This window comes from Neophocaena asiaeorientalis, unplaced genomic scaffold (genome assembly GCF_003031525.2).
Source record: "Neophocaena asiaeorientalis asiaeorientalis breed wild unplaced genomic scaffold, Neophocaena_asiaeorientalis_V1.1 scaffold448, whole genome shotgun sequence".
Lineage (NCBI taxonomy): Eukaryota > Metazoa > Chordata > Mammalia > Artiodactyla > Phocoenidae > Neophocaena > Neophocaena asiaeorientalis.
The window spans coordinates 865186-890995 of NW_020174920.1; the positions used below are offsets into that span (position 1 = coordinate 865186).

The 25810-nt window shown below is 37.2% G+C and overlaps 1 protein-coding gene across 1 annotated transcript in view; it reads left to right on the plus strand.

Annotated features, from left to right (window-relative positions):
• The window catches only part of DMD (dystrophin), a 1279715-nt gene that overhangs the window by 717668 nt on the left and 536237 nt on the right, over positions 1 to 25810 (plus strand). Inside the window, exon 27 of the mRNA XM_024760455.1 lies at positions 17638 to 17792. Within this exon, the coding sequence (XP_024616223.1) occupies positions 17638 to 17792 (155 nt within the window). The remainder of the gene's footprint in view (positions 1 to 17637; positions 17793 to 25810) is intronic.

Below are 25810 nucleotides of genomic sequence, written 5' to 3' on the forward strand. Positions count from 1 at the left end.
TTTCTTTTTGGTGGTACGCAGGCCTCTCACTGCTGTGGCCTCTCCCGTTGCGGAGCACAGACTCCGGACGCACAGGCTCAGCGGCCACGGCTTACGGGCCCAGCCGCTCCGCGGCGTGTGGTATCTTTCCAGACTGGGGCACGAACCCGTGTCCCCTGCATTGGCAGGTGGACTCTCAACCACTGCGCCACCAGGGAAGCCCGAGAAATACTCTTAAAACATACAGGAATCCTAACGTGATAGCAAGAATGATTTGGGTTTAATAGCTTTTAGGAAAGCAAGGAGCTTTAAATGAGAGACAGAAAGAGTTGCAAAAGAAAATATGAAAGGAGGAAACAAAACAATTTTTTCATCAAAATGAGTAAGGTGTTTTGGACACCTGAAACAAAGACAAGATTGTATTATATTTGCTATCCTTGTCAAACTTTTGAAATAAAAATTTGCTTTTGAATAGTCCATCTAAAACTGCATCTTAAAAATGGCTCAGCCATTATCTTTGGAAACTTATGTTTTTGTTTGTGTTATATGTTTAGGAATTTAATGATATATATTGCTGTAACTTCAGTGTAAGTTCCTAACATAAAGAAGACTAAAGCTGTAATTTTCCTGTCCATTCCTAAATGACATATGCTAAAACTAAAAGTAATGCTAACCCTAATAACTAACATTTAGTGAGTACTTGGCTATTTGTCAAAAACTGTGCTAACCACTTCACATATATTGGCTTATTTCATCCTCCCAAATACTTTCCATGAAAAGTACTATTATTGTTCCCTGTTTACAGATAAGTAAATTGAAAGCCTAGAGAAGTTCAGTAACTCCTCTTTAAAAGCAGCAGAGTTGGGATACGAATGCATGGCAATTACTCTTTTTTTTTTTACATCTCTATTGGAGTGTAATTACTTTACAATGGTGTGTTAGTTTCTGCTTTATAACAAAGTGAATCAGCTATACATATACACATATCCCCATATCTCCTCCCTCTTTTGTAAACGACCTCACAGATTTCCTCCTTAACCGGTTGTCTGTGTGGCTAAAACAAATCAAGAAAACACCGTGAGGATCAGAAAGGGAGACCATTGTAGTTGTGAACTGACAAATAAGATTATATTATTGATAAGCCAACAGGTGGAAAATGAAAGCAGTGAAACAGTATACCAGGGAGAAGTTTTCATATTTTGTTTTACTGTGAAAAACTAAAAAGATAATTGCAAATTGTATTCCATTTTTAATGAAACTACAATGTTTAATTCTTATAAAAGGAGCCTTATAAAATCAGGAAGCCTTATAAAGTGGAGGGCTGTCTTTATGTCTAATGTGTTATCATTCCTGAATGATATTAGCTGGCTTATCACTTACAATTTTATTTGAGGAAGAAAGTGTGAAAATAGACATATTAGACAATGGTTAATTTGACAAGGATCTCCTTGCTCCATGAATTCTTTCTTAGTCTATGTGTCTAGGGTTAACAAGACAGCTTGGTGAGCCTCGTAAGGCAGTCATCAGGCTGTCTCTATAGAATTGGAGAGCTGTGATTACAGCAGCCAGCCTCCTTTGGAGCAGCATCGCTGATGACTGCCCTCGCTGTGACAATGAAATGGTTTCAAAGCCAACCACCAGCACCGTTACACTCTTTGAAAACTTAAACCAGTCACCATACCTGAGCTAAAGAAAAAAATCACTCATAATTCTGATATTTTCATGATTCATAATTGCTAACCTCTGTCTATAATCTCTTCCATTTCTTTTTTTCTTTTTCTTTTTTTTTTTTTTTGGCCGCACCACACAGCTTAAGGGGTTTTAGTTCCCCGACGAGGGATTGAACCCAGGCCCTCGGCAGTGAGAGCATGGAGCCCTAACCACTGGACTGCCAGGGAATTCCCCTCTCTTCCATTTCTTATCTACATATTTTTAATTGTCTTCATAATGTAGATAAAATTTTGAATTCTGATTTTAAAGTTAGTATTATATAAAAATATATGTTGCTACATAACTTTTAATAATTATCATTTTTAATTATAATATTTCATTAAGTTCCATCTTTCACCATTTCCCTACTAATTAGACACTTAGAAAACCTCCACTCTTGATTAGAAAAAATAGTGGAGAAAACAATTGGAATAACAACAGCCCCTTCACAAAGTAGGACTGAAATCTGAGATAGCATCTGGGAAAAGTCCATCTTGAAAGCATAGACAAGGTGGAAGGAGATAGAAACAGTAAGTATTTGGCAAAAGAATAGACTGTAGATAGCCCATCATGTCAATAATTAATGAGTAGATCATTAAATGATGCCCATAGTGTATGTTCAGTTTCTTTCTTTCCTATATAACTCTTAATTTTTTGGAAACAAAAACATAAGTTGAGTAAGTACTTGATTTTGTTAACTGCATGGCTTCATTTGCTCTTCTACATGGCCCTAGTAAAACAATAATGCTCTTTTGAGATACAAAGACAGATATTAAGGGAAATCATACAGGATTTCCATCCTAATCAAAATGTCTGCCAAAAGGCTGTGGCAGAATCCTATGAGAGATGATGCCATTTACCTTTCATAAGAGGTAAGGTGGTATGCCTTTGGCACCTAAAACTGCCAGCAATGGTCATCATGGGATTTCTTTTTTTTTTTTTTAACATCTTTATTGGGGTATAATTGCTTTACAGTGGGTGTTAATTTCTGCTTTATAACAAAGTGAATCAGTTATACATATGTTAGGATTTCTTTTATTTGGCAGAATCTTGGTTTATTTCACAACCTGTTTCCCGGGCTATTAAGATTGGTCCAAACTTGCCAGTGGATTCTTTGGAAAAATTATTTCTTGATGATTTTAAACTTTCTTTTCCAGTGTAGAGAGATTTACCCAGGCTCAGAATTTTCATTTATTTTTTTCCCCTTTCAGCCTTTGAAAGAGAAATTCCTTTTTTGTCTCTCTTGTGATTGCTTTTGTGTCAAATTCAGCATAAAAGCTTTTCAAACGTGACGGCATTAGCTGTTTTGTGCTTGGCTGAGCTAAGAGTACATGAATTCAGTAGAGAAGTGAAATCTTATTTGAGCTTAGCTGGTTTAGCTATATAATGCTTAAAACTATCTGAGGTGAGAAACCCAATAGTTTATCAAATTATTAAATAAAGATTTCCAAGGCTGCAAAACATCAATGTTTTGAAGACATTCTTTAGGGAACTTGAAATGTAGATACACTGTAATCATGTAATTAATTTTAAAAGTTAAACTTGTTATATGTAGTAAATCTGATAGCTGTTTGAGGATTGTAAATTATTTTACCAGGGAAGAAACTAATCAGAGAGAACTTTTTTTTTTCAAATATGGAATTAGAGGCTTGTCATTTTCATTATTTGAGGGGATGGGTGGCATTAGATAGTATCCTTATCTACCAAAAAGATATATACAGTAATGGAAGCTAAATTCTCCTTTCATACATTTTATTTACTTTTAGGATGAGCACAAAATTAAATCAGCAAATTGACCCACCCTGGTAGTTTGAGGTTTGGATTTCTGATACAGTAATGAAAAACTTCTTCGTAGGACCTGCCATTTTTTCATGTCGTTTTTTTACTCCCTTTTGTTCTCCCCTAAAGATCCCACATGATTAAGAAGAAAGAATTAATAACCTGATAGTCCTTTTCCTCCCAAAGTATGTATGAAGCTATTAAATTTCTCAAAGCACACAAACAGAGTGCTTCCTACATCACTGATAGAGCACAGGAAAAATAATGGGTGGTTTTCCAGGTACTGCTATAGTATATAAATATTTAATGCAGAGTCACAAAGACTTGGATAGCATTATGCTCTGATTGCACCATATTTTGCCTTATTTCCTTTTCACACTTTAACTTATTCCATGCTTGAAAATATAACATGGCAACTCTGTAAATCCACTCCTCCATAAAAGCAGCAAATAGCAAAATTGTTAAAATTGCCTTTTCTAAACTCTGGAAATTAACCAGAGGTTGGCAACAATATGTAAACTACTGAACTTCACTAAGTACAGCAGGGTTTGAGGGTTTTTAACTTGGGCTTTTCCCATCAGTTTCTCCCAGCTACACAGTAGCCTTAAAAATTAATAGTCTTACAGCTACCAGAGAAAGAGAATAGAACTTGTATTGAGCATGTTTTCTCACCACAACAGTATGAAACTAGAAATCAATTACAGAAAGAAAAAATGAGAAAGGAACAAACATTTGGAGACTAAACAATAGGCTACTAAAAAAGTAATGGGTCAATGAGGAAATTAAAGGGAAAATCAGAAAATACCTCAAGACAAATGAAAATGGAAACACAAAACTCCAAAATCTATGGGATGCAGCAAAAGCCGTTCTAAGAGGGAAGTTTATAATGATGCAGGCCTTCCTCAAGGAAAAAGAAAAATCTCAAACAAGCAACCTAACATACCATCTAAAGGAATTAGAAAAAGAACAAACAAAGCCCACAGTCCTCAGAGGAAGGAAATAATAAATATAGGAGAAGAAATTTAAAAAAATAGAAACAAAATAAAACAAAAAAATAGAAAAGATCAGTGAAACCAAGAGCTGGTTTTTTGAAAAGATAAACAAAATTGATAAACTTTTAGCCAGGCTCACCAGGAAGAAAAGAGAGAAGACTCAAATAAACAAAATAAGAAATGAAAGAAGAGAAATAACAACCAATACTAGAGAGATACAAATAATCTTAAGAGAATACTACGAACAGTTATACACCAACAAATTGGACAACCTAGAAGAAAATGGACAATCTTCTAGAAACATACAACCTGCCAAGACTGAATCAAGAAGAAACAGCCAATTTGAACAGACCAATCACTAGTAGTGAAATTGATTTTCTAGTAAAAAAAAACAAAACAAACCTCTCAGCAAAGAATAGTCCAGGACCAGACAGCTTCACAGGAGAATTCTACCAAACATTTTAAAGAACTTAAACCTATCCTCAAACTATTCCAAAAAATTGAAGAGGACAGAATACTCCAAAATTCATTGTATGAGGCTACCATTACCCTAGTATGCAAACCAGATAAAGACACTACAAAAAAAAAAGACACGAAAATTATAGGCCAATATCTTTGATGCATATAAATGCAAAAACCTCAACAAAATATTAGCAAACCAAATCCAACCATGTATAAAAAGGATCATACATCATGATCAAGTTGGATTAAGGATGGTTCAGTGTTTGCAAATCAATATAATATACCACATTAAAAAAAGGAAAGATAAAAAAACACATGATCACCTCAGTAGATGCAGAAAAAGCATTTGACAAAATTCAACATCTGTTAATGATAAAAACAAACAAAAACTCTCAACAAAGTGAGTATAGAGGGGACATATCTCAACATATTAAAGGCCATTTATGACAAAGCCACAGGTAACATCATACTCAATAGTGAAAAGCTGAAAGCCTTTCCTCTAAATTCAGGAATAAGACAAGGAAGCCTACTCTCAGCAGTTCTATTTAACACAGTATTGGCAGTCTTAGCCACAGCAATCAGACAAGAAAAAGAAATAAAAGGCATCCAGATTGAAATGAAAGAAGTAAAACTAACTATTTGCAGATAACATGATGCTTTATATAGAAAACCCTGAAGTCTCCACCCAAAAACTAGTAGAACTCAGAAATGAATTCAGCAAATTTGCAGGATACAAGATTAATATACAGAAGTCTGTTGCTTTTCTATATACTAATGATGAAGCATCGGAAAGAGAAAGTAAAAAAAAAAAATCCTGTTTAAAATCACATCAAAAAAGAATAAAATACCTTGGAATAAACTTAACCAAAGAAGTGAAAGACCTATACTCTGTTGAAGGAAACTGAAGATGATGCAAAGAAATGGAAAGATATTTCATACTCTTGGGTTGGAAGAATTAATATTGTTAAAATGGCCATAGTACCCAAAGGAATCTACAGATTTAATGCTACCCCTATCAAAATACCCATGACATTTTTCACAGAACTAGAACAAATAATCCTAAAATTCATATGAAACCATAAAAGACCCCAAATTGCCAAAGCAGTCTTTAGAAAAAAGAAAAAAGTTGGAAGTATCACCTTCTCGGACTACAGTAATCAAAACAGCATGGTATTGGCACAAACAGACACGTGGATAAATGGAACATAATAGAGAGCCCAGAAATAAACCCACACACCTATGGTTAATTAATCTATGCCAAAGGAGGCTGAAGTATACAATGGAGAAAAGACAGTCTCTTCAACAAGTGGTGCTGGGAAAACTGGATAGCTACATGTAAAAGAATGAGATTAGAACATTTCCTCACACCATATACAAAAATAAACTCAAAATGGATTAAAGACCTAAATGTAAGACCTGAAACCATAAAACCCCTAGAGGAGAATATAGGCAGAACACTTTTTGACATAAATCATAGCAACATTATTTTTGGATCTCTTTCCTAAGGCAAAAGAAATAAAAGCGAAAATAAGCAAGTGGGACCTAATTAAACTTAAAGGCTCTTGCACAGCAAAGGAAACCATCAACAAAATGAAAAGACAGCCTACAGACTGGGAGAAAATATTTGCAAATGATGCTACTGACAAGGGATTAATCTCCAAAATATACAAACAGCTCGTACAGCTTAGTATCAGAAAACCAACCCAATCAAAAAATGGGAAGAAGACTTGAGTAGACATTTTTCCAAAGAAAACTTTCTGATGGCCAATAGGCACATGAAAAGGCACATTTGCTAATTATTAGAGAAATGCAAATCAAAACAGCAGTGAGATAGCACCTCACACCTGTCGGAATGGCTATCATCAAAAGATCTACAAATAACCAGTGTTGACAAGGATGTGAAGAAAAAGGAAGCCCTTTGTACACTTTTGGTGGGTATGTAAATTGGTGCAGCCACAATGGAAAACAGTGTGAAGATTCCTCAAAAAGCTAAAAGTAGAGCTACCATATGATCCAGCAATTCCACTCCTGTGTACATATCTGAAAAAAATGAAAACACTAATTTGAAAAGATACATGCACCCCAGTATTCATAGCAGTGCTAATTATAATTACCAAGATATGGAAGCAACCCAAATGCCCATCAACAGATGAATGTATAAAGAAGATGTGGTGTATATATATATACACACACACACACACACACACACACACACACACACACACACACATACACACATACACACACATACATACAATGAAATATTAGTCATGAAAAAGAATGAAATTCTGCCATTTGTAGCAGTGTGGATGGACCTAGAGAATATTATACTGAGTGAAATAAGCCAGACAGAGAAAGACAGTGTGTATTACTTATATGTGGAATCTAAAATATATTACAAATGAATGTATATGCAAAACAGAAACAGAGTCACAGACTGAATGTTTTCCCCTGAGATCAGGAACAAGATAAAGGTGACTTCTCTCGCCACTTCTATTTACCACGGTACTGGCAGTTCAGGATGGGAAAATAGGCAAGAAAAAATAGATAAAAATCATCCAGATTGGAAAGGAAGAAGTAAAATTATATCTATTTGTAGATGACATAATCTTGTATATAGATGATCCTAAGGAATACACTAAAAATGTAATTCAGCAAATTTGCATGATCCAAGATCAAAATACAAAAATCAATTATTTTTCTTTATACTAGCAATGAATAATCTGAACAATGAAATTCAGAAAATTTTTTCATTTATAATAGCAACAAAAAAATAAAATAATTAGGCATAAGAAAAATGCAGCATTTTTCCGTTGACAACTACAGTGCTGAAAGAATTTAAAGAAGATTTAAGTAAACGGAAAAGCATGCCGTATTCCCAGATCAAAAAACTTAATGTTGGGCTTCCCTGGTGGCGCAGTGGTTGAGAGTCCGCCTGCCGATAAAAAAAAAAAAAAAAAAAAAACAAAAAAACTTAATATTGTTAAGATAGCAATATCCCCAAATTGATCTACAGACTCTATGCAATTCTTATCAAAATCCTCACTAGTTTTTCTGTAGAAATCGACAAGTAGATCCTAAAATTCATACTGAAATGAAAGGGACAAAGAATAACCAAAGCAACCTTGAAAAAAGCACAAAGTTGGAGGACACACAGTTCCTAATTTCAAAACTTACTAGAAAGCTACAGTAATCAAGACAGTGTGGTACTGACATCAAGGTAAACATATAGATCAATGAAACAAAATGGAAAGTTCAGAACTAAATCCTTGCATTTATGGTCAATTGATTGTTGGCAAGAGTACCTAGACAATTCAAAGGGAAAAGAATATTTTTTCAAAAGTTCATGCTTGCATAACTAAATGTCCACATACAAAATAATGAAGTTTGACCCTACCTCACACCATACAAAAAAATTAATTCAAAAATGGATCTTAGAGCTAGATATAAGAACTAAAATATTAGAACTCTTATAAGACAACATAGGAGTAGAATGGGGCTTCCCTGGTGGCACAGTGGTTGTGAGTCCCCCTGCCAATGCAGGGGACACAGGTTTGTGCCCCGGTCCGGGAAGACCCCACATGCCGCGGAGCGGCTGGGCCCGTGAGCCATGGCCGCTGAGCCTGCGCATCTGGAGCCTATGCTCCGCAACGGGAGACGCCACAACAGTGAGAGGCCCGTGTACCGGGGGGAAAAAAAAGAGAGAGCAGGAGTAGAATGAGTTAGGCAGTGTTTTCTTAGACATGACACCAAAAGCCAAAGTGACAAGAGAAAAAATACATAACTTGGACTTCATCAAAATTAAAAACTTTTGTGCTGCAAGCAATATCATAAAGCGAGTAAAAAGATAACCCGCAGAATGGGAGAAAATATTTGCAAATCATATATGTGATGAGAGACTTGTATGCAGAATATGTAAAGAACTCATAACTCAATAAGAACAAGAAAGACTCAATTATAAATCAGCAAAGGATTTTAATAGACATTTCTTCAAAGAAGGTGTATAAGTGGCTAATAAGCACATGAAATGATGGTCAACATCAGTCATTATTAGGAAAATACAAATGAAAACCACAATGAGATACAACTTCATATGCACTAGGGTCATACTTGAGTAGGTATGTCAGTCAGGATAGGCTAAGTTATGCCACAGTAACAAACTATCCCCAAATCTAGAGACAACACAAAGTTTATGTTTTAGTCATGTTACATGTCCACTCTAGATTGACAAGGGCATTCTACTTAGCTTAGTTATTCAGGGAGTGCAGCTAATGGGAGCTGCATCTTGATACATACTTGTCTGATCAGAGAGTCAGGAAACATAATGAATGATGCCACTGGCTCTTAAACCATTTCCCTGGAAGTGACGTGTAGCCAAAATCAGTTACGTTATCATCCCTACTTCAGTGGGGGTGCAGCTGTGTAATCCTCTGGTATGAAAAAGGCACCGAATGTCTGTGAACAGTAATGTAGTCTACTGCAGTAGCCTCATGGGATTTGAAAATAGCCGAGAAAATGCGACTTTCTGGGGATCTGTCCTCTGGCTTCCTCTCTGGAATCATTTCCACCCAACCATGTCCACACCCTCTCAATCAGACTTCTCTTAGATGCCTGGGGTAGCTGGGTGATTTGTTAATTACAACACTGCTTAAGTCTTTTAATAAAGTCAGCAAATGAAACAGAGAGCCCAGATAAAGAGAATGCTTTCCAAAATGTCATAATGAAATTAACGTAATGAAGCACTTGGAGGGCTCTCCCCCGTTCTTTTTGTATAAAACTTACTCCAAAGACGCTGGAAGAGAAAGGGGGCCTGAAAAGTAAAGAGGAGGGAAAATAAATTGTATGCCATTAGTTTAATTATAAAAATTCATTACATGAAGTCATGTAAGACAGAAAATAATGGAACTCTAATGGGTTGGCCGATAACACATTTACTAGCCTGCTCTCAGCTTCTAGTCATTGTTGAAAGGACAAAAAAGTAACAACTTTGGTATGTAGTCCTCAGAGCTATTGAAAAGATTAATCATTTCCAGTAAGCTGGAAAATGAGAGCCGTTTTCTCAAATAGTATCCCCTGTATAGTGTTACCTTCTGAAATAGAGTTGCTTGGTAATGTTAGAGGTTTAATAGATGAGTCTTGAAGTTTATGGTGAGAGGCTTTACTTTTGAAATAGATTCCTTACAGATTTTTTAACATTTCTATTATATATCCATAAAGAGGTTTTCTAGGTCATTTTAATTCACACAAGCAAGAAAGAAATTGTATTTCTTTTTCCCAATAAATATGTATAGAACATTAATTTATACTTAGGAGTAAACTGTTTAGTGATTTTTTTAAATAAACCAAATATGTATTTTTTTCTGCTGTCTTTGTTTAGCAATGCCTTACTTTATTATATACAGTAATTTTCCAATCATGCTATAATCATCAAGGAGACTATTTTATATTCTTCAAAATTCAATTATAATAAATCCAACCATCCTCCTTAAATCCTTTTATGTGGAAGCATATCTTCTTTAAGTAGATTGAACCCTAAATATTGAAGCCAAGAAACCTGCATTTTTGTGATGCCTCTTTCACTGACAAGCTATGTCACCTTCAGCAAGTCACTTCACCTTTCAGGGGTTTTGTATGGGCAGTTATGGGACTGGGTAAGAGGAAAGGAGATAACAAAAGGTCAAAGTGGATATTTATGTAAGGATCATATATTTGAGGGCCTTGTAGTCCAAGGAAAGAGGTTTGGACTTTGTCTTGTAGGTAACAGGGAGCCATTGAAAGGTTTTACAGAGGAATAATGTTGTTATATTTCCATTTCTAAAAGATCCCTTGAGCAGCTATACGTGGATGGAAGGTCTAGAGTAGAGGGAAGGAGCCAATAAAAAGGTTATTGCAGAGTCCAAGTAAGAGTCGATGAGGGCTTAAGTTAAGGCAGTGGCAATGGAGGTAGAATATTTGGATATAAGGGAAAATTATGGTACAACTTCTGTATGGATGTGCTCTCTGCCTCTTCTTCCAGTTGAGGATCCACTTGCACTGCAGAGGGAGAAGGTTGAGCGAGGGACAGAACCTTGGGGAACACCAACATTTAAGGGGCAGGCAGAAAAAGAAACACTTGGAGCTTAAGAGTATATAGAGGACACCCAAAGAGAGGGGACCAAGGAAAGATAGAGCCGCAAGAACGGAGCAGTCAATAGCACCAGTTGCTGCGCACAAATCAAGTAAATGAGAACCTAAAACTTTCCACAGACATTGACCATTGGTGACTGAATCAGTTAAGTATTTTCACAAAAATGCTGCATGACAAGCAACTTCAAAATGCCAGTGGCAAACAATAATAAGCATTTATTTCTTCGTGAGTTTGCAGCTCGTCTCGGGTGGCACTGCTTCACACTGCAGGTTGATTGGGGTAGCTCTCCTCCACATGTCACTCATCCTTCTCCAAGGATGAGCAGGCTAGCCCAGGACACGTTTGTCTCATGATAATGGCAGAAGTGCCAAAGGGCCAGCCCCACTGCAGAAGCATGTTTTAAAGCCTCTGCTTGTGTCACTTCTATTAACATCTCGCTAGAATTAGGCAAAACAAGTCATATCGCCAAGCTCATTGTCAAGGGCAGGGAAGTAAACTGCCCTTTGTAGCGGGAAATTCAAAGTTACATAGCAAAGGGCATGGATACAGGTGGGGTAAAGAATTGAGGTCAGTAATCCGATTTGCCGGAGTGACTTCTTTCAGAATAGTTTTAGTGAGGTGGTGATGGCAGAAGCCTGATTTTGATGAATTATAAAGTGGCAGGAATGTAATCAAGTTGAGGCAATGAGTGAGTTATTTGCCTTCTGAGGAGCTTCACTGTGAAAGGAAAGAAAACGATGCAGGTTTTGTTGCTGTTTAAAGATGGGTGAGAGACTCATGTTTGAAAGTTGTAGAGAAAGACCTTGCAGAGAGGCAAGAGGTTGAAAAGGCACAGAGAAGCGAGTACGTGGAGGGGGAGGGGGAGGGGGAGGGCGAGGGCGAGGGAGTGTCCTTGAGCGCAAGAGCCACCTCTTGTGACTCTTGCTCTGAGGCTGGAGAGAAGGATGCAAGATGTGAAATCTGATATTTCATGAAATTTTTGCTTGATGTTAAATTGCCCCTGTGTAATTATAGGTAGGGTCATTTGCTGTGAGATTTCTTCCAGTTTGTATCATCAGGGTGCAGTTTAGAAACCACACAATGTTTCAAGCAGAGGGAATTTAAATACAGAGGACTGGTTCCGTGGCTAATGAAGGAGCTGAGAAGTCCAACAGGAGATAGGCAACTCAGAGTTTAGTGACATCGGGAAGCTGTTACCACTTCGAGGGTTGGAGAGACAACACGTGTCACCAAAGCCCAGAAGCCAGAGCCATCTGGTGCTAACTTGACCACTGTGTGGGCTGCACAGCAGGTACTGAAACTACAGAGAGAGGGTCTGTCCAGTGGGAAATGGAGACACAAAGAAGATACTGCCCACATAGAGAGAGGGAGAGATATACTCTAGTTTCAGCCTTCCTCTGGCTCTCTCACTGGCCTAACCAGATATCTAGACGCCAGCTAGCAAGAAATCCTGGGATTTGCTGGTCCCCTAAAGTGGTTAGTCCATCTGCAATACTGAGCAGAGTAGGAGAGGGGCAGAGAGTGGGTCTAAGAGCTAATAAGCTCTTAGCTGTTAGCTCACAGAGCTAATTTTTTTAAATGAATCTCTTAGTTCATGTATGCAAACACAGTATCTAAGGCAAAAGGAGAAAACCCAGTATGTAGAACTTTTTATCTGTAAATATATTAGGATCCTGTTTTATAAATTTCCAAGTGTCGACGAAAAATTAATCAGTCGACCTAAGAAAGAAATGGAACTTTTTATTTGAGCCAAATTTGAAGATGATGACCTGGGAAGAGCATCTCAGAAAGCTCTGAGAACTGTTCCACTTGGCAGAAGTCAAGGCACAGTTATATAAGTTTTTTGAGACAGAGGGCTATACATCAAGTGATGTATTATTGACCACTTACATAATCCAGATCTAAGCATAATTGTGGTGGGTCACATGACCCCTTCCAAGATCAAGAAGGAATGTTAAGAAAAAAAAAGGAAGGAATGTTATCTTTTAAGGAGTTTTGTTGATGCTGGAAGAATGCTGCTTGTTATGGTTGAGCAGGTATTCCTGCAGACGGGGGTGCGGGGGGAGGTTTGGTCGATGCATAACGCAGATACACAGTGTACAGTGCAGGCAGAGACACGGCCAAAGGGCAGAGAAGAATTTTTATATTTAAATTTTTCTTGTCTTTTCATAAAATATGAATTGCATTTCACACAAGCAGTTTGCTTTTGATTTTGACCTCATAACAAATGTGAGGCATAATAAGCATCCTAAGTAATCCCATCCTATTTTACAGACAACAAAACTGGAACTCAAAGGTTAATGACTTTAAGATCAAACTGCAAGACAATGGCCAATCAAGCCTTCCTGGGAAGCTGCCTCTTCATCACTCTGCATTGCTTTTTATGATGCTCCTTTGAGTCAGGGCCATTAAAATTTTTTAAATCGAGTTCACCTGAAACAAACCTGAATTTCACTTGTAGGTGAACATCTCAAAACACATTTTATAAGAAAACTTAAACAATACTCAACTTTAAAGTTTTAATTGTAGCTCTACATACTCACATTTATCTTCTAAATTAAAGGGAGACTTTTAGAGGTGCAGCGTTATAGACAATGTTTATAAAACAGTGGGTCCCTTTCTTTCATTCAGTAGAGGCTCACCCTGTGGTGGCTGTAGTATGGTTCATTTAAAAATAGCAACAGTAGAGGACTTCCCTGGTGGTCCGGTGGCTAAGGCTCCGTGCTCCCAGTGCAGGGGGCCCAGGTTCGATTCCTGGTCTGGGAACTAGACCCCACAGGCCACAACTAACTAAGACCCAGCACAACCAACCAAATAAATAAATAAATACTTTTTTAAAAATAGCAGCAGCAGTAGTAGCAGTAATCGTAGTAGTAGTGGTAGTGGTGGTGGTAGTAGTAGTAGTAATAATGATGGTGATTCTAACCAATACTTATTTAATGCTTTGGGTATGCCAGGCACCACTCTAAGTGTTTTCCCTGCATTTTATAAATTAATCCTCATAATAATCTTTCAAGGTAAATACTGTTAATATACCCATTTAATAAAGGGGGAAACTGAGGCATAGAGAGCATAATTAACTTTCCCATTTGTCACATAACTAGTAAGTGATCAAGTCAGGATTCAAACCCAGCAGGCTCATTCTGTTGCCCAGACTCTCCAATACTCTTTCTCTTCCTCCCTTGTTTTCCCTTGTATCGGGTCAATATTCCTAAAAAGAATTCTTACAAAGAAAAGGCAAACACTGAAATTTAAAAATTTTAATACTGAAAATTCTTGAAATGAATTCAGGTTGTCCCATAGTCCATAATCATTTTTTCTGCCTTAAATACTGTGTATAACTACCAAGCACATATTGTAGCAGCATCGTATGAGGTTTGAATATGAAATATTTCTTTCCTGGTTGGGGACACAATCTCTTGGGGATTGAGCATTTTATATTCTTCATAAAAAACACATACACACACATATATATATACACCCACAAAATCATCTTTTTTTTATAGGCTAGTGCTCACAATATTTTAAATTTCTTCACACACCATGATCACTACACAATTCCCTGTAGAGTATACAGTTGTAAATGGAATTCAGAACTAAAAAGAGTGTGTGTGAATTCTATTGTATTTTTGAATTTAAAATTCTTCTGTGGTCTGGAGTTGTCCCAGTGGTAAATTTCACAGTAGTAGGCAAAGCTGGTCAAGGTCAACGTTCCTGCTGTGAATGACACTTGGTTAAAGCCCAAGGTGGTCAACATATTATTACCTTAGGAGGAAGGGAAACCAGTCTGTTCTGGTGAATGTCTTTAAGAAGGGAGAAAGGGGTGCTGCGGTTGAGAACCTTTGAGTTCAGATAAGGGCCTTAGCCCTGTCAATCAATGTTAGTCAAGGTCAGTGGGATTTTTTTCTTTTTAATCCTACATCACAGCAAAATCTGAGCTGTATGCAGTGAAGGATAGCATTCAACCAAGATTTCCTTAGGTATAAAAATTTAAATTTCAGTGTGAATACAAATTTGAAGAAAAAAAATATGGCTTGCGTATTTTTGCCTTTCAAGCATTAAAGTATACCAAAAAACTCTGGTTTGAAGTCAAGCCTTACTCTTTTACTACCTTTTTACTACGAAGTGTCTAATTAAACTTTAACCTGCTATGTCCTTCAAGATCTTGGAAAATCCTAGCATACTTTGCAGCTTCTACTTTTAGGTATTTTTTATGATCTATAGATTAGAACCAAAGAGTGTATCCTCTTATATCTAGACTTTTCAAGTAACAACCCTTGAGTGAGGGTTGACTTCCAAGATTATTTGTCTTTTCTTAGATAAAATAAATGATTTTAATTATATTTATTAAAATTTTAATTAACATTTTATATTGCTAAATCATGGTTCATAATAGATATTTCTTTAGCAGTTGCATTTTTCTTAAAAAGGAATTGCCTAACGAAAAGGTAACTAAGTTATTGGTGTCAGTTTTGTAGAGTCTTATGCTGCCAATTAGAGATTTGATAGATGATAGATAATAAGCTCTTCTTTTAAAATGCAAATACCATCTTCTGGATAATAAGGACCAATTGGTCTTTCATATCTTAGTATACATTACTTTTTAACACTATAGGTTAAAAGTGGCTTCAGTGAAGAGGGAAAGGGAAGAAGATGTAATTTTGTACTGTAGGAAATTTCTAGAAAGGGAAAGACTTTGGTGCGTGTGTTTCACCTCAGGAGGGCTTTTGGACAGTGTGAGGATATAAAAAGTGGAAAATAGGAACTGCAGGGCTTGATAAAAGGTGTATATAAGAAAAGGCAGGAATTCCACAAGGTTAAATTGTAATTGCTTTATAGTACAGCGAGTATACTGTGTGCCTTTAAAAATTGTCTCTCTTTTTATTTTTATAGTAAAAGTTAGTGATACTGGCTTTAGCTGCTTCCTACTAGCTCTGTTATCTGGGTCTATTTGCTATATGCAATAAATGCAATTATTTCGTTTGATTCTAGAATAGGATGTTCTAATTAACTGAGAAATGCCAGATTATATACTGATTATAGATTTTCAGGGAACAGGAGTGTACTCATATATACTGAAACTATGTTGAAAAGTACGAGTGTTTGATTTTTATTACCATAAATCATATTAACGTAAAAGAACAAATACTAAAACAAAAATGAGTACTCTTTTCAGAAACATCAGTTAGTTTCAATTTTCTCTTTTACCCTTCCAATTTATGTCAATGCACTCTTACAGATTTAAGAAATACAGTGAAGGTAGAAATTGTGTTCTTTTCTTTTTTTTAACTTGTGATTTCTGTGCACATTTACTGCATATTAGACCATTGGGTTGATGTATTGCCTTATTTTAATGTCCTCTCATTAAACATTGAAATTGTTTCTCATTTTTTTACTATCTTAGTTAATGAAGATCTTTTTCCTATAATGTATGTCTTTTCTTTTAAATATTTTACTGGGAGAAAATACTAAAATTAGATTACTGGGTCAATGGGAATAAGCGTTTGTATGTCACTTGATATATATTGCCAAATTGTCCTAATAGATGCTGTTCCCATCAGTAGTATATGAATGCGCTAGTTTGGCTACAGTCTTTCCAGCTTTGGATTTTATTTTTTTAAACTTAATTGGTGTCAAATTGTAATACTCTTATTTTTTCATGTTTTGAAAGTTGATTTTTTTCCTCTTCCATAAAAACTTTTTATTCTTTCTCTTGTTTGAATTGCTTGTTACTATTCCTTTGTCCATTTAACCCACTATATTGGATTTGATATAACTATCTTGGTAATTTAATAATACCGTAATGCTTGGAAGCCTCTTCCATGCACTTGAAGCAATGTTTAATAGAAACTTGGGGTTAATATACATCCAGATAAACCTATCATTGGTTTATTTCTTTCTTGATATATGATATTTCAAGTGATGAAATACATGGTTTGATAATACTCAATTGTTAAAGATAAAAAAAGAAGAAAACATACGTCATTTGGTTTAGCAAAATTCTTATATTTAAAATTTTATTCTGATTTTAAAGTAGGGTATTTTTTAAATATTATGAATAAACTGATCCTTTAAATAAGTTCATAACTAGAATAACAGCACTGTTTTTTTTTGATGCTTAATATTTTCCGTATGCAGCTTTAGTTGAATGCCAGTAGATGGCACTAATTACATAAACAATTCAACAAGTTAATGATGAGGAAAAGAAATAACATGCGATATTTTTTTCTGTTCAAATTTTGGTATATGTCACATACTCAACAATTATTTGAGAGCTTATTTTTATAGTTTGTTCTCTCCCATGATAAAAACAATTAAGCCAAGTTTGTTTCCAATTAATTGCTACTAAATTGAGATACCTGATACTGATTATTGCTCAAGAAGCTGGATTTGAAAAGTTTTGTCATGAAAAATGGGTTAGCTTGTACTATCATGTTTCACTGAACTACACACGGTAGGTTAAAAGCAATCATGTAGACATGCTCTGACCCGAGGATTCAGAAGCTGTTTATGAAGCATTTTAAGAAAGTGCAACCAGAGATTTCAGAGAAAACTGACATTCGTTCTCTTTCCCATGTGTATGTATAGCAGTTGGCCAAAGACCTCCGCCAGTGGCAGATAAATGTAGATGTGGCAAATGACTTGGCACTGAAACTTCTTCGGGATTATTCTGCAGATGATACCAGAAAAGTCCACATGATAACAGAGAACATCAATGCCTCTTGGGCAAGCATTCATAAAAGGTATGAACTATATTATTTCTAAAACTATTTGCTGATTCTAATGATAGGGTAGTGACACTGGGTGGATAATGCAGATTTGTTTTCCCGTCCTGCTAAACCAGGGCTTTGGGAGGATCCAAGATGACAAATGCCAACCAAACTCACAGTCTTGCCTAAGTCCACTTATTTTAAAGATGACGGACCCGAAGACTGGTGAAATGAAATGCCTTGCCCACAGTCAGAAAGGTAGTGACATAACTAAGCGATTAGACGAAAACAAAAGATTGATTTGTAGCTAAAAGGGCCATTTATTAGTCTGCTTTGAGAACTCTATCCAAAGAAATATTGTTCTATTCCGTCATGCCACAAACTGCCCCATCTTTAGTCTGACAGGGAAGTCACTTTGGGCTTCAGGATGGAGTTATAGCTGTCTCTGGTGCCGTCATTGTATCTCCCTCCACACACCCAATGGGAAAACTTGTGTAGTGTAACATGACTCGTAACGTCATTTCCCATTATATATCTACGGAAGTCAACAGCTCTTAGAGACACCATCTCCTCAAACTAAGTCCTGACTCCTTATTTTTCACTCTTAACCCCTTGTGCTGTTCTTTCATTAGCATTTATCCTAATTATAAACAAAATTATAAACAAATACATGAATTACGTAACTAATTGTTTAATGTTTGTCCTTCACATTAGTCTAACCTCCCTGAGGACAGAGGCTATCTTTCTTATTTGACACATCCTGAACCAGGTGATATAGTAGGGAGCTGGTAAATATTTGTGTTTTGTAAATTGAAATGTAGCTCACGTGCAATATTATGTTAGTTTCAGGTATACTACATAGTTATTTGACATTTGCACTTATTATGAAATGATCACTGTAATAAGTCTAGTAACCATCTGTCCCCGTACAAAGTTATTACAATGTTATTGACCGTATTCCTCATGCTGTATATTACATCCCCATTGCTTATTTATTTTATAACTGGAGATTTGTACTTCTTAATCCCCTTCACCTATTTCTCCCTTTTACCCCCTCCTTCCATCTGGCAACCACCCATTTGTTCTCTGTCTATATGAGTCTGTTTTCATTTTGTTTTGTTTTGTTTTGTTTTTTTAGATTCCACATATAAGTGACATCGTACAGTATTTATCTTTCTCTGTCTGACTTACTCGCTTAGCATAATACCCTCTAGATCCCTCCATGTTGTCATAAATGGCAAGATCCCAATTTTTTATACCTGAGTAATATTCCATCACATCTTCTTTATCCATTCATCTATCGATGGACACTTAGGTTGCTTCCATATCTTGGCTATTGTAAATAATGCTGCAGGGTAAATATTTGTTGAATGATGACTCTACATAATTTAGAGTTACCTTGTTCATGCTATGGTAAGTCAAGGATTATTGGGTACTCATTTTTAGCTCTGTCAGAAAACAGAGGCAAAAATAGCACCTGTATGGTGATAAGGAAGATCCCAGTGAAAGGTAAATGAGTTCCAGAAGATAACATGACTTACTGAAGTCAGGTAGGTGGCCTTTATTAAGAAAAAAAGGCCAAAGAAAACAAAAACAGGTTTTGAACTAAGCAGAAACTCTTAGGAGTAAGGAACTATTAATACACGGAAATTGAGAGATCAAGTTAATCTTGAAACCGAGTTAAAGATTGAAGAGTATAAACTCCTGTGAAAGTGGATTTGAGCTGGTCATCCTGCGGGAATAGAACAGCTCTAGCTCTAAATTCCAGACGGTGGGTGTTCAGATGGCCATGGAAAAGAGGGCTCAACCTGAAGTTGGGGAGTTATATTTGGGGCCCTATCAATAGAACCCTGGTTGAATAGGGAACTGATAAAAAAAAATTCTCCAAGTCACTGCCTCCTCTTATTGGCAAGGTTTGTACTTTCTGCTCCAAATACAGATCTGCTGTTTGTTCAGTTAAATGAGGGCAGATTAGGCTCAGGGAGACTTATTCATATGTAATCGATCGGTATCAGAGAGTCAGTAGTTAAGATCTCACTGGGAAATACCTGCTTCTCAAAGAGAGGCCTCTATGGGTAGGCAAATTAAGATCAGAGATTAATTTGGTGAGTTTAGGGAATGTAAGCCAAGAAGGAGACAAAAAGAAGGCTTACTCATTTTACAAAACTAGGGCTTCAAGAGAGGTCTATCCCTTCTATGCCACTCTTTCATGCTCCTTGAGTCTCCAAACAGCCCTCTCATTTCTTCTGATCATTTTCGTTAGGTCTTTGGATTCCTCAGAGAAGGGGCTTCCAGTTTATATTTTTTGACTTGGTCCCTAAAAAGCTACCACCTAAGGAAGGTATATAGTTATTTCTCCAATGGGTAAAGTAAAATAGAAAGTTAAAAGCCAAATTACATTTTTTGCTAGCCCATAGAGAACCTGTGATTTGCCAAGCTAATTTGATTCATGCCTCTAAAGTTCTTCCCTGTTTCTTTCTCACATATACTCTCTGAAAATTCATCCACTTGTGTAGTTTCAGCCTGCTGATGACTCTCCATTTATACCATTTGCAGCTGAGCGTGATCGTTGAATTTCAGACCTGCATATCCTATTGATTTCTTTTCATTTTAATGTCCCTCGGGAACTTCAAATTTAATGGGCCCAAAGCTGAACTCATCTTTGTCCTCTTACAACCTCTTTCTCCAAATGCAACCTACTTCTCTTCCTATGATCCCTCTCCAGTGAACATTACCACAACCCATTCAGTTGTCCAGATTGGAAACTCATGCTTGACTCTTCCTTCTATTGAATACAATCCCAGTGGCCAAGCTATCACAAAGCTATTTACTACCTAAATAGCTTTCAAATCCAGTTATTTCTCTTCCTCCCTACTCTTCAGCTATCATGTCTTGCTTAACTGACTACATCTTCCTGCTTCTCACCCATTCTCTACATAGAACGCAGGATGATTTTTCTAAAGACAGTATATTCACATAGCTCCTCCTCCCCACCCACCCAGTTTTAAAGGCTTTGGTGGCTTATCCGTTATTATTTGAAGACAGTCCACACTCCTTTCAATGACTTCAAGATCTTGCACGTTATGGCCTTTCCTTAAAACTCCAGCCTAAGTTTCTGCTCTCCCTCAATCTCCCCTCCCCATAATTAAGTAACATTGAGCTATTTTCATTTCCTTATGGCCATGTTCTGTCTTCTCTATTATGTGCTGACGTGATAGATGTATTATTCCTTCCTTTTTGCATGGTTAAGTTCTATTCATTATCCAGGTCTCAGTGTAAATGCCATTTCCTCCAGGAAGCCTTCTCTGACTACCAACCCCAAAGCCTACACTCTGTTATAGTGCTTATCTCACTACACTGTATGTAAGTGCCTGTCGGTCTTTGTCTCTCATGAGAATGTTTGCTCTGTATACACATTGGGGTATGCACATTGGCTGCTTGTCCACCATATGACTTAGCACTTAGCTTGGCACATAGTATCTACCCCCAAAACATGTTTAATAGGTAAATGAACAAACAAAAAATAACTAACTACAAGTGTTCTGGAGTGCCAGTAACTCAACACAGAAGAACAATTGAAAGGATTGCTTTCAGTTTCAAGTAACAGAAAACCCAAGTTCAATAGCTTACCTAATGGAGGTCTGTTCCTGTCACTTTATGAGAAGTTCAGAGTCGGGCAGGCCGTGACATGGGCTCCATAGCGCAGCGGTGTCAGCCCTGAAGTCTCCTTGTTCTTCTTGGCATTTCCCTCAGAACATGCTTATGTTCTGGAATAACATGGAATGCTTATTCCAGCAGGAAGCAGCAGCAGCAGAAGGGGCAGTGCTGGTGTCAGGAAAACAGTGGCTTTCTCAGGAACTTTCGGGTCAGAACTATGCCACAAAACCACCTCTAGTATCTAGGAATTTGGGTTGAGCCAGCCAATAGAGAATATCTGCCACAAAGGGTATGGAAAGAAGAAACTGATAAACCGGCGTGCTGTAGCTGGACAGCATGAAGTTCCCTGGAGAGACAGCCGGTCAAATCTGAGTGAATACGGTCTAGTCATGTAGGTTGTGTATTCAGGCACAGTATACTCTCACGTAGGGTAGTCATAAAAGCGGGCCATTTGGGCTTGGTGGTCGTTCTGGTCAGTGTGAAAGGGCATGAGGAGAGCTGGTTCTCTACTGGCTAATGATACCTTTACATGGGAAGTTCACATTCGGTGTGTGCTACGTGTGTCACCCGCACAGATTAAACCATATTTTACTTGGCTGCATCTTCTCTTATTTTATATTCTTATAGATCTTACGCTAAATAGATAAAGAACAAGCAAACTCTTTATGTGATCTTCTGCATTTTGACGTTTTTATCCGGTATCTCGTCCAGCTAAACCCAGAAGTGAAGTAACATCGTCCTCCTCCTCCAGATTTGCGCTGTTCAGTAGGGGGGCCACTAGCCACAGGTGGCCATTTAAATTTAAAGTATTACAATTAAATAAAAGTTTAAATTCATTTCTTCCGGCTCCTCAGCCGCCTTTCAGATGCTCAAGAGCCACAGGTAACTAGTGGCTTCCCCATTGGACAGTCCAGAATTGAACATTTCCGTCATCACAGAAAATTTTATTGGTCGCCCTGCTCTAGATCATCTTTGTTTATGTTCCCCTAAGCAGTTTAGCATACATTTATAACAATTACATACTATATTACTTCAGAACGAGATTTTGCCAAATTTTGTAAATAAAAAGTATTTCCTTTACAAAGCGGTTCACATTATTCTATTTCCTTGTTTCTACCCTATTTTTTCTATTTATCCATCTTCTAGAGTTGCCATTTAAAGTGTCTAAAACTACAACTATCACAGAATGTAAACACTTACTGTTGATCCTAATAAACATAATTTTAAAGGAGAAATTATTAATATTGATATTTGGGTTTGGGGAATAAAAGTATCTCATGTCTTTGAAGTATATCTATAACCAAGACTTTTTAGGTAGGGGAGACTGTTGAAAGCATTCTGATTACATCATTTCTCATGGTTCAGGTTTTACCACTGAGCACTGATATATTGCCTGCCCTGAAACTTTCAATCATATAGATAAATATATGCAAAAATTTTTGTGCATTTGGAAGCCTGTGTAAAGCAATAAAATCTTTACTTCAGTTTTTAAATTTTGAATGTTAAACAAGATATAAAAAGTGTAACTTGGAAGAACTTTACTTTGATATCATATACTGGCAGGCTGTAGTTTCAAGACAATCAGAAACGAAAGTGAGCTAATTTTGTTTTGTAGTTTAGTGTTCAATTCAAGTTTATTAATAGGTCAGAGGAATCTTCAAATTCTATACTGGCTTTTATTGAACCTTTAATTACCATTTTATATAGATAAATAGCTACGTGCACCTAAAAGGACTTGCTCTACCATTCATGAATAAAAGCAAAAACTGCTTCTCAAGTAAACTCTGTAGTTTAGCAATTCATATCAGAACATAGATCATCATTGTGACCTATGTAGGAAAATATTTTGTTCTCCTGATCGTATGACTTATAGAGTCCATGTTAACATATAAAGCCAGAAATGTGGGCTTCTGCAAGTTCATTTCTTTCCCTTCAATCTCTGTGAATAGATATGAATTGGTGAATAAGATAATATTAGATGTGATATTACATATTATTGTGAGAAGCCTCTAAGGATTAGATCTCAAGGACTGCCATCTGGCTGATGACTTTATGATGACACTGTCATGAGATTTCATTTCCTTATTTCTATTCCAGGGCCACTCTTTAAAAACAAGAAATGTGCATTAACTCTGAATTGTCTGTCTGTAGCTATGGGAGGGCTTCTCCAACTACTAATCAGCAAGGAGCAAACTCATCAAGTCGAGGGGCTGATCCTAGTATCAGAGGGTTCATCATGGATAGAAGTTCCTCACAAAAGCGCCCAGATACCTGAACAATCTCTCTAAGTTCTAAGAAAGATTTAGCATGTATGTGTGTACATGTATGTATGTGTATATGCATATGCATGGACGTGCATGCAAATACGCTATCCTTAAAATAATACCTCAGTATTCTCCTGTCCGCTCTAATAATATGTTTCAAATTTTAATAATCACAATTAATAGTTGAGAAATTGAACAGTTATCACTTGTGTTCTCCATCTTTGGCAGCCATGAAGCCCTTGTAAATCACTCCTTGCTTCTCTATTCCTAGGTCCTTGCTCTTTTTCACTTTAAAAAAAGAAGAAAAGGGAGAGAAATTATTGAGCCCTATTTTGTGTGCAGCAAAGAGCTACTCTAGCTGAGCACTGGATCTCTTTCACATTATCCAACGTATTTTTTTAGTAACTGTTCTGCTTCCTTTCTCTGGGATTTTCAATTTCTTCTTTCTTCTTGCTCCTCCCCTTCAGCCAACCATCATGCTCAAGTTCCCTCGTCCTAAAAGAACATTTTTAGGATACCAACTTTTCTATCCAGCTATCCTTGTTTCCCCTTACCATCAAAATTTTTTTAAAGTAGTAATTGACATTATTGTTTCCTCTCCAGCTTCTGGTTATGCTTGGACCCACTTCAGTCTGGCTTCCCCAGTACCTCCACTTTCCTGAAAAGAGGACTCATTAAGATTGTCAATAACTTTTGTAATAACTAATTGCCCTATTTTATTTATCCATCTACTTGACTTCTTTTTGACCTTGGTTCTGTTTATCAACTCTACTGGTTGAAACTTTCCCTTCTTTGATTTCCAAAACGATATTATTTTGCAATTCTCCAATTTCTCTAGTAATATAATAAGTGTGAAGTGCTTGGCACAATGCCTGGCACATAGTAAGAGCTCAGTAAATGTCATCTATCATAAACATTTTAAGAATTCATTCACTCGGTGAATATTTTGGTGCTAGGTATGTGCTAGTTAGGCTCAGTTCTTGGTACTAGGTATACAGCGGAGAAAATCCCTACCCTCATGAAGCTTACTTATATTCTGGCAAGGAGAAGGTGAGAAACAGATATTAACAGATAAAATAGTTGAATGTATGGTACATAAGATTGTGATAAGTGAAATGTGGAAACATAAAGAGGGAAAGTAGTTGAGAATGTGTAAGTGTGTGAGTGAGCGAGTGGTGGAAGAGAAGTGCTATTACTTAAATATGGTGCTTAAGAACGATCTCACTGGGGACTTCCCTGGTGTCCCAGTGGCTAAGACTCCACACTGCCAATGCAGGGGGCCCGGATTCCATCCCTGGTCAGGGAACTAGATCCCACATGCCGCAACTAAAGATCCTGCGTGCCGCAACTAAGACCCGGCGCAGCCAAATAAACAAATAAATACTTAAAAAAAGAGAAAGATCTCACTGAAAGAGTGAGTTTTAACCAAAACTTAAAGGACCTAAGGATGTGAGCCCTGTGGATAATTGGAAGAAAAACAGTCCAGGAGAGTTCTAATAACTGGAAATGCCCTGAGGCTGCAGTATGCCCTGCATGTTGGAGGAACCTTAAGGAGACCAGTATGATAGGAATGGGTCAAGCAAGCAAGAGTCTAGTAGACAAGGAGTTCAGGGAGGTAAGAGGAATCTGATTACATTGGACCTTGTAGGCCCCTCTAAGGACTTTTGCTTTTACTCTGAATGAGATGGGAGTCATTGGAGGGTTTTGAGCAGAGGAGTGGCATCTTTTAGCTTATCTGGCCCCTCTGCAATAATAGACTGAAGGAAATCAGTGAAACCGTTAGAAGACTGTTGTCATAAGTCAGTCGGGAGACAACTGTGATTTGGACCAGAGTAGGAGAGGTGAATGTGGTAAGAAATGTTTGACTTCTACTGGACTTCCCTGGCGGTGCGGTGGTTAAGAATCCACCTGCCAATGCAGGAGACACGGGTTCGAGCCCTGCTCTGGGAAGATCCCACATGCCGCGGAGCAACTAAGTCCGTGCGCCACAACTACTGAGCCTACGCTCTAGAGCCCACGAGCCACAACTGCTGAAGCCCGTGCGCCTAGACGCACAAGAGAAGCCACCGCAATGAGAAGCCCACGCACCGCAACGAAGGGTAGCCCCCCGCTCGCCGCAACTAGAGAAAG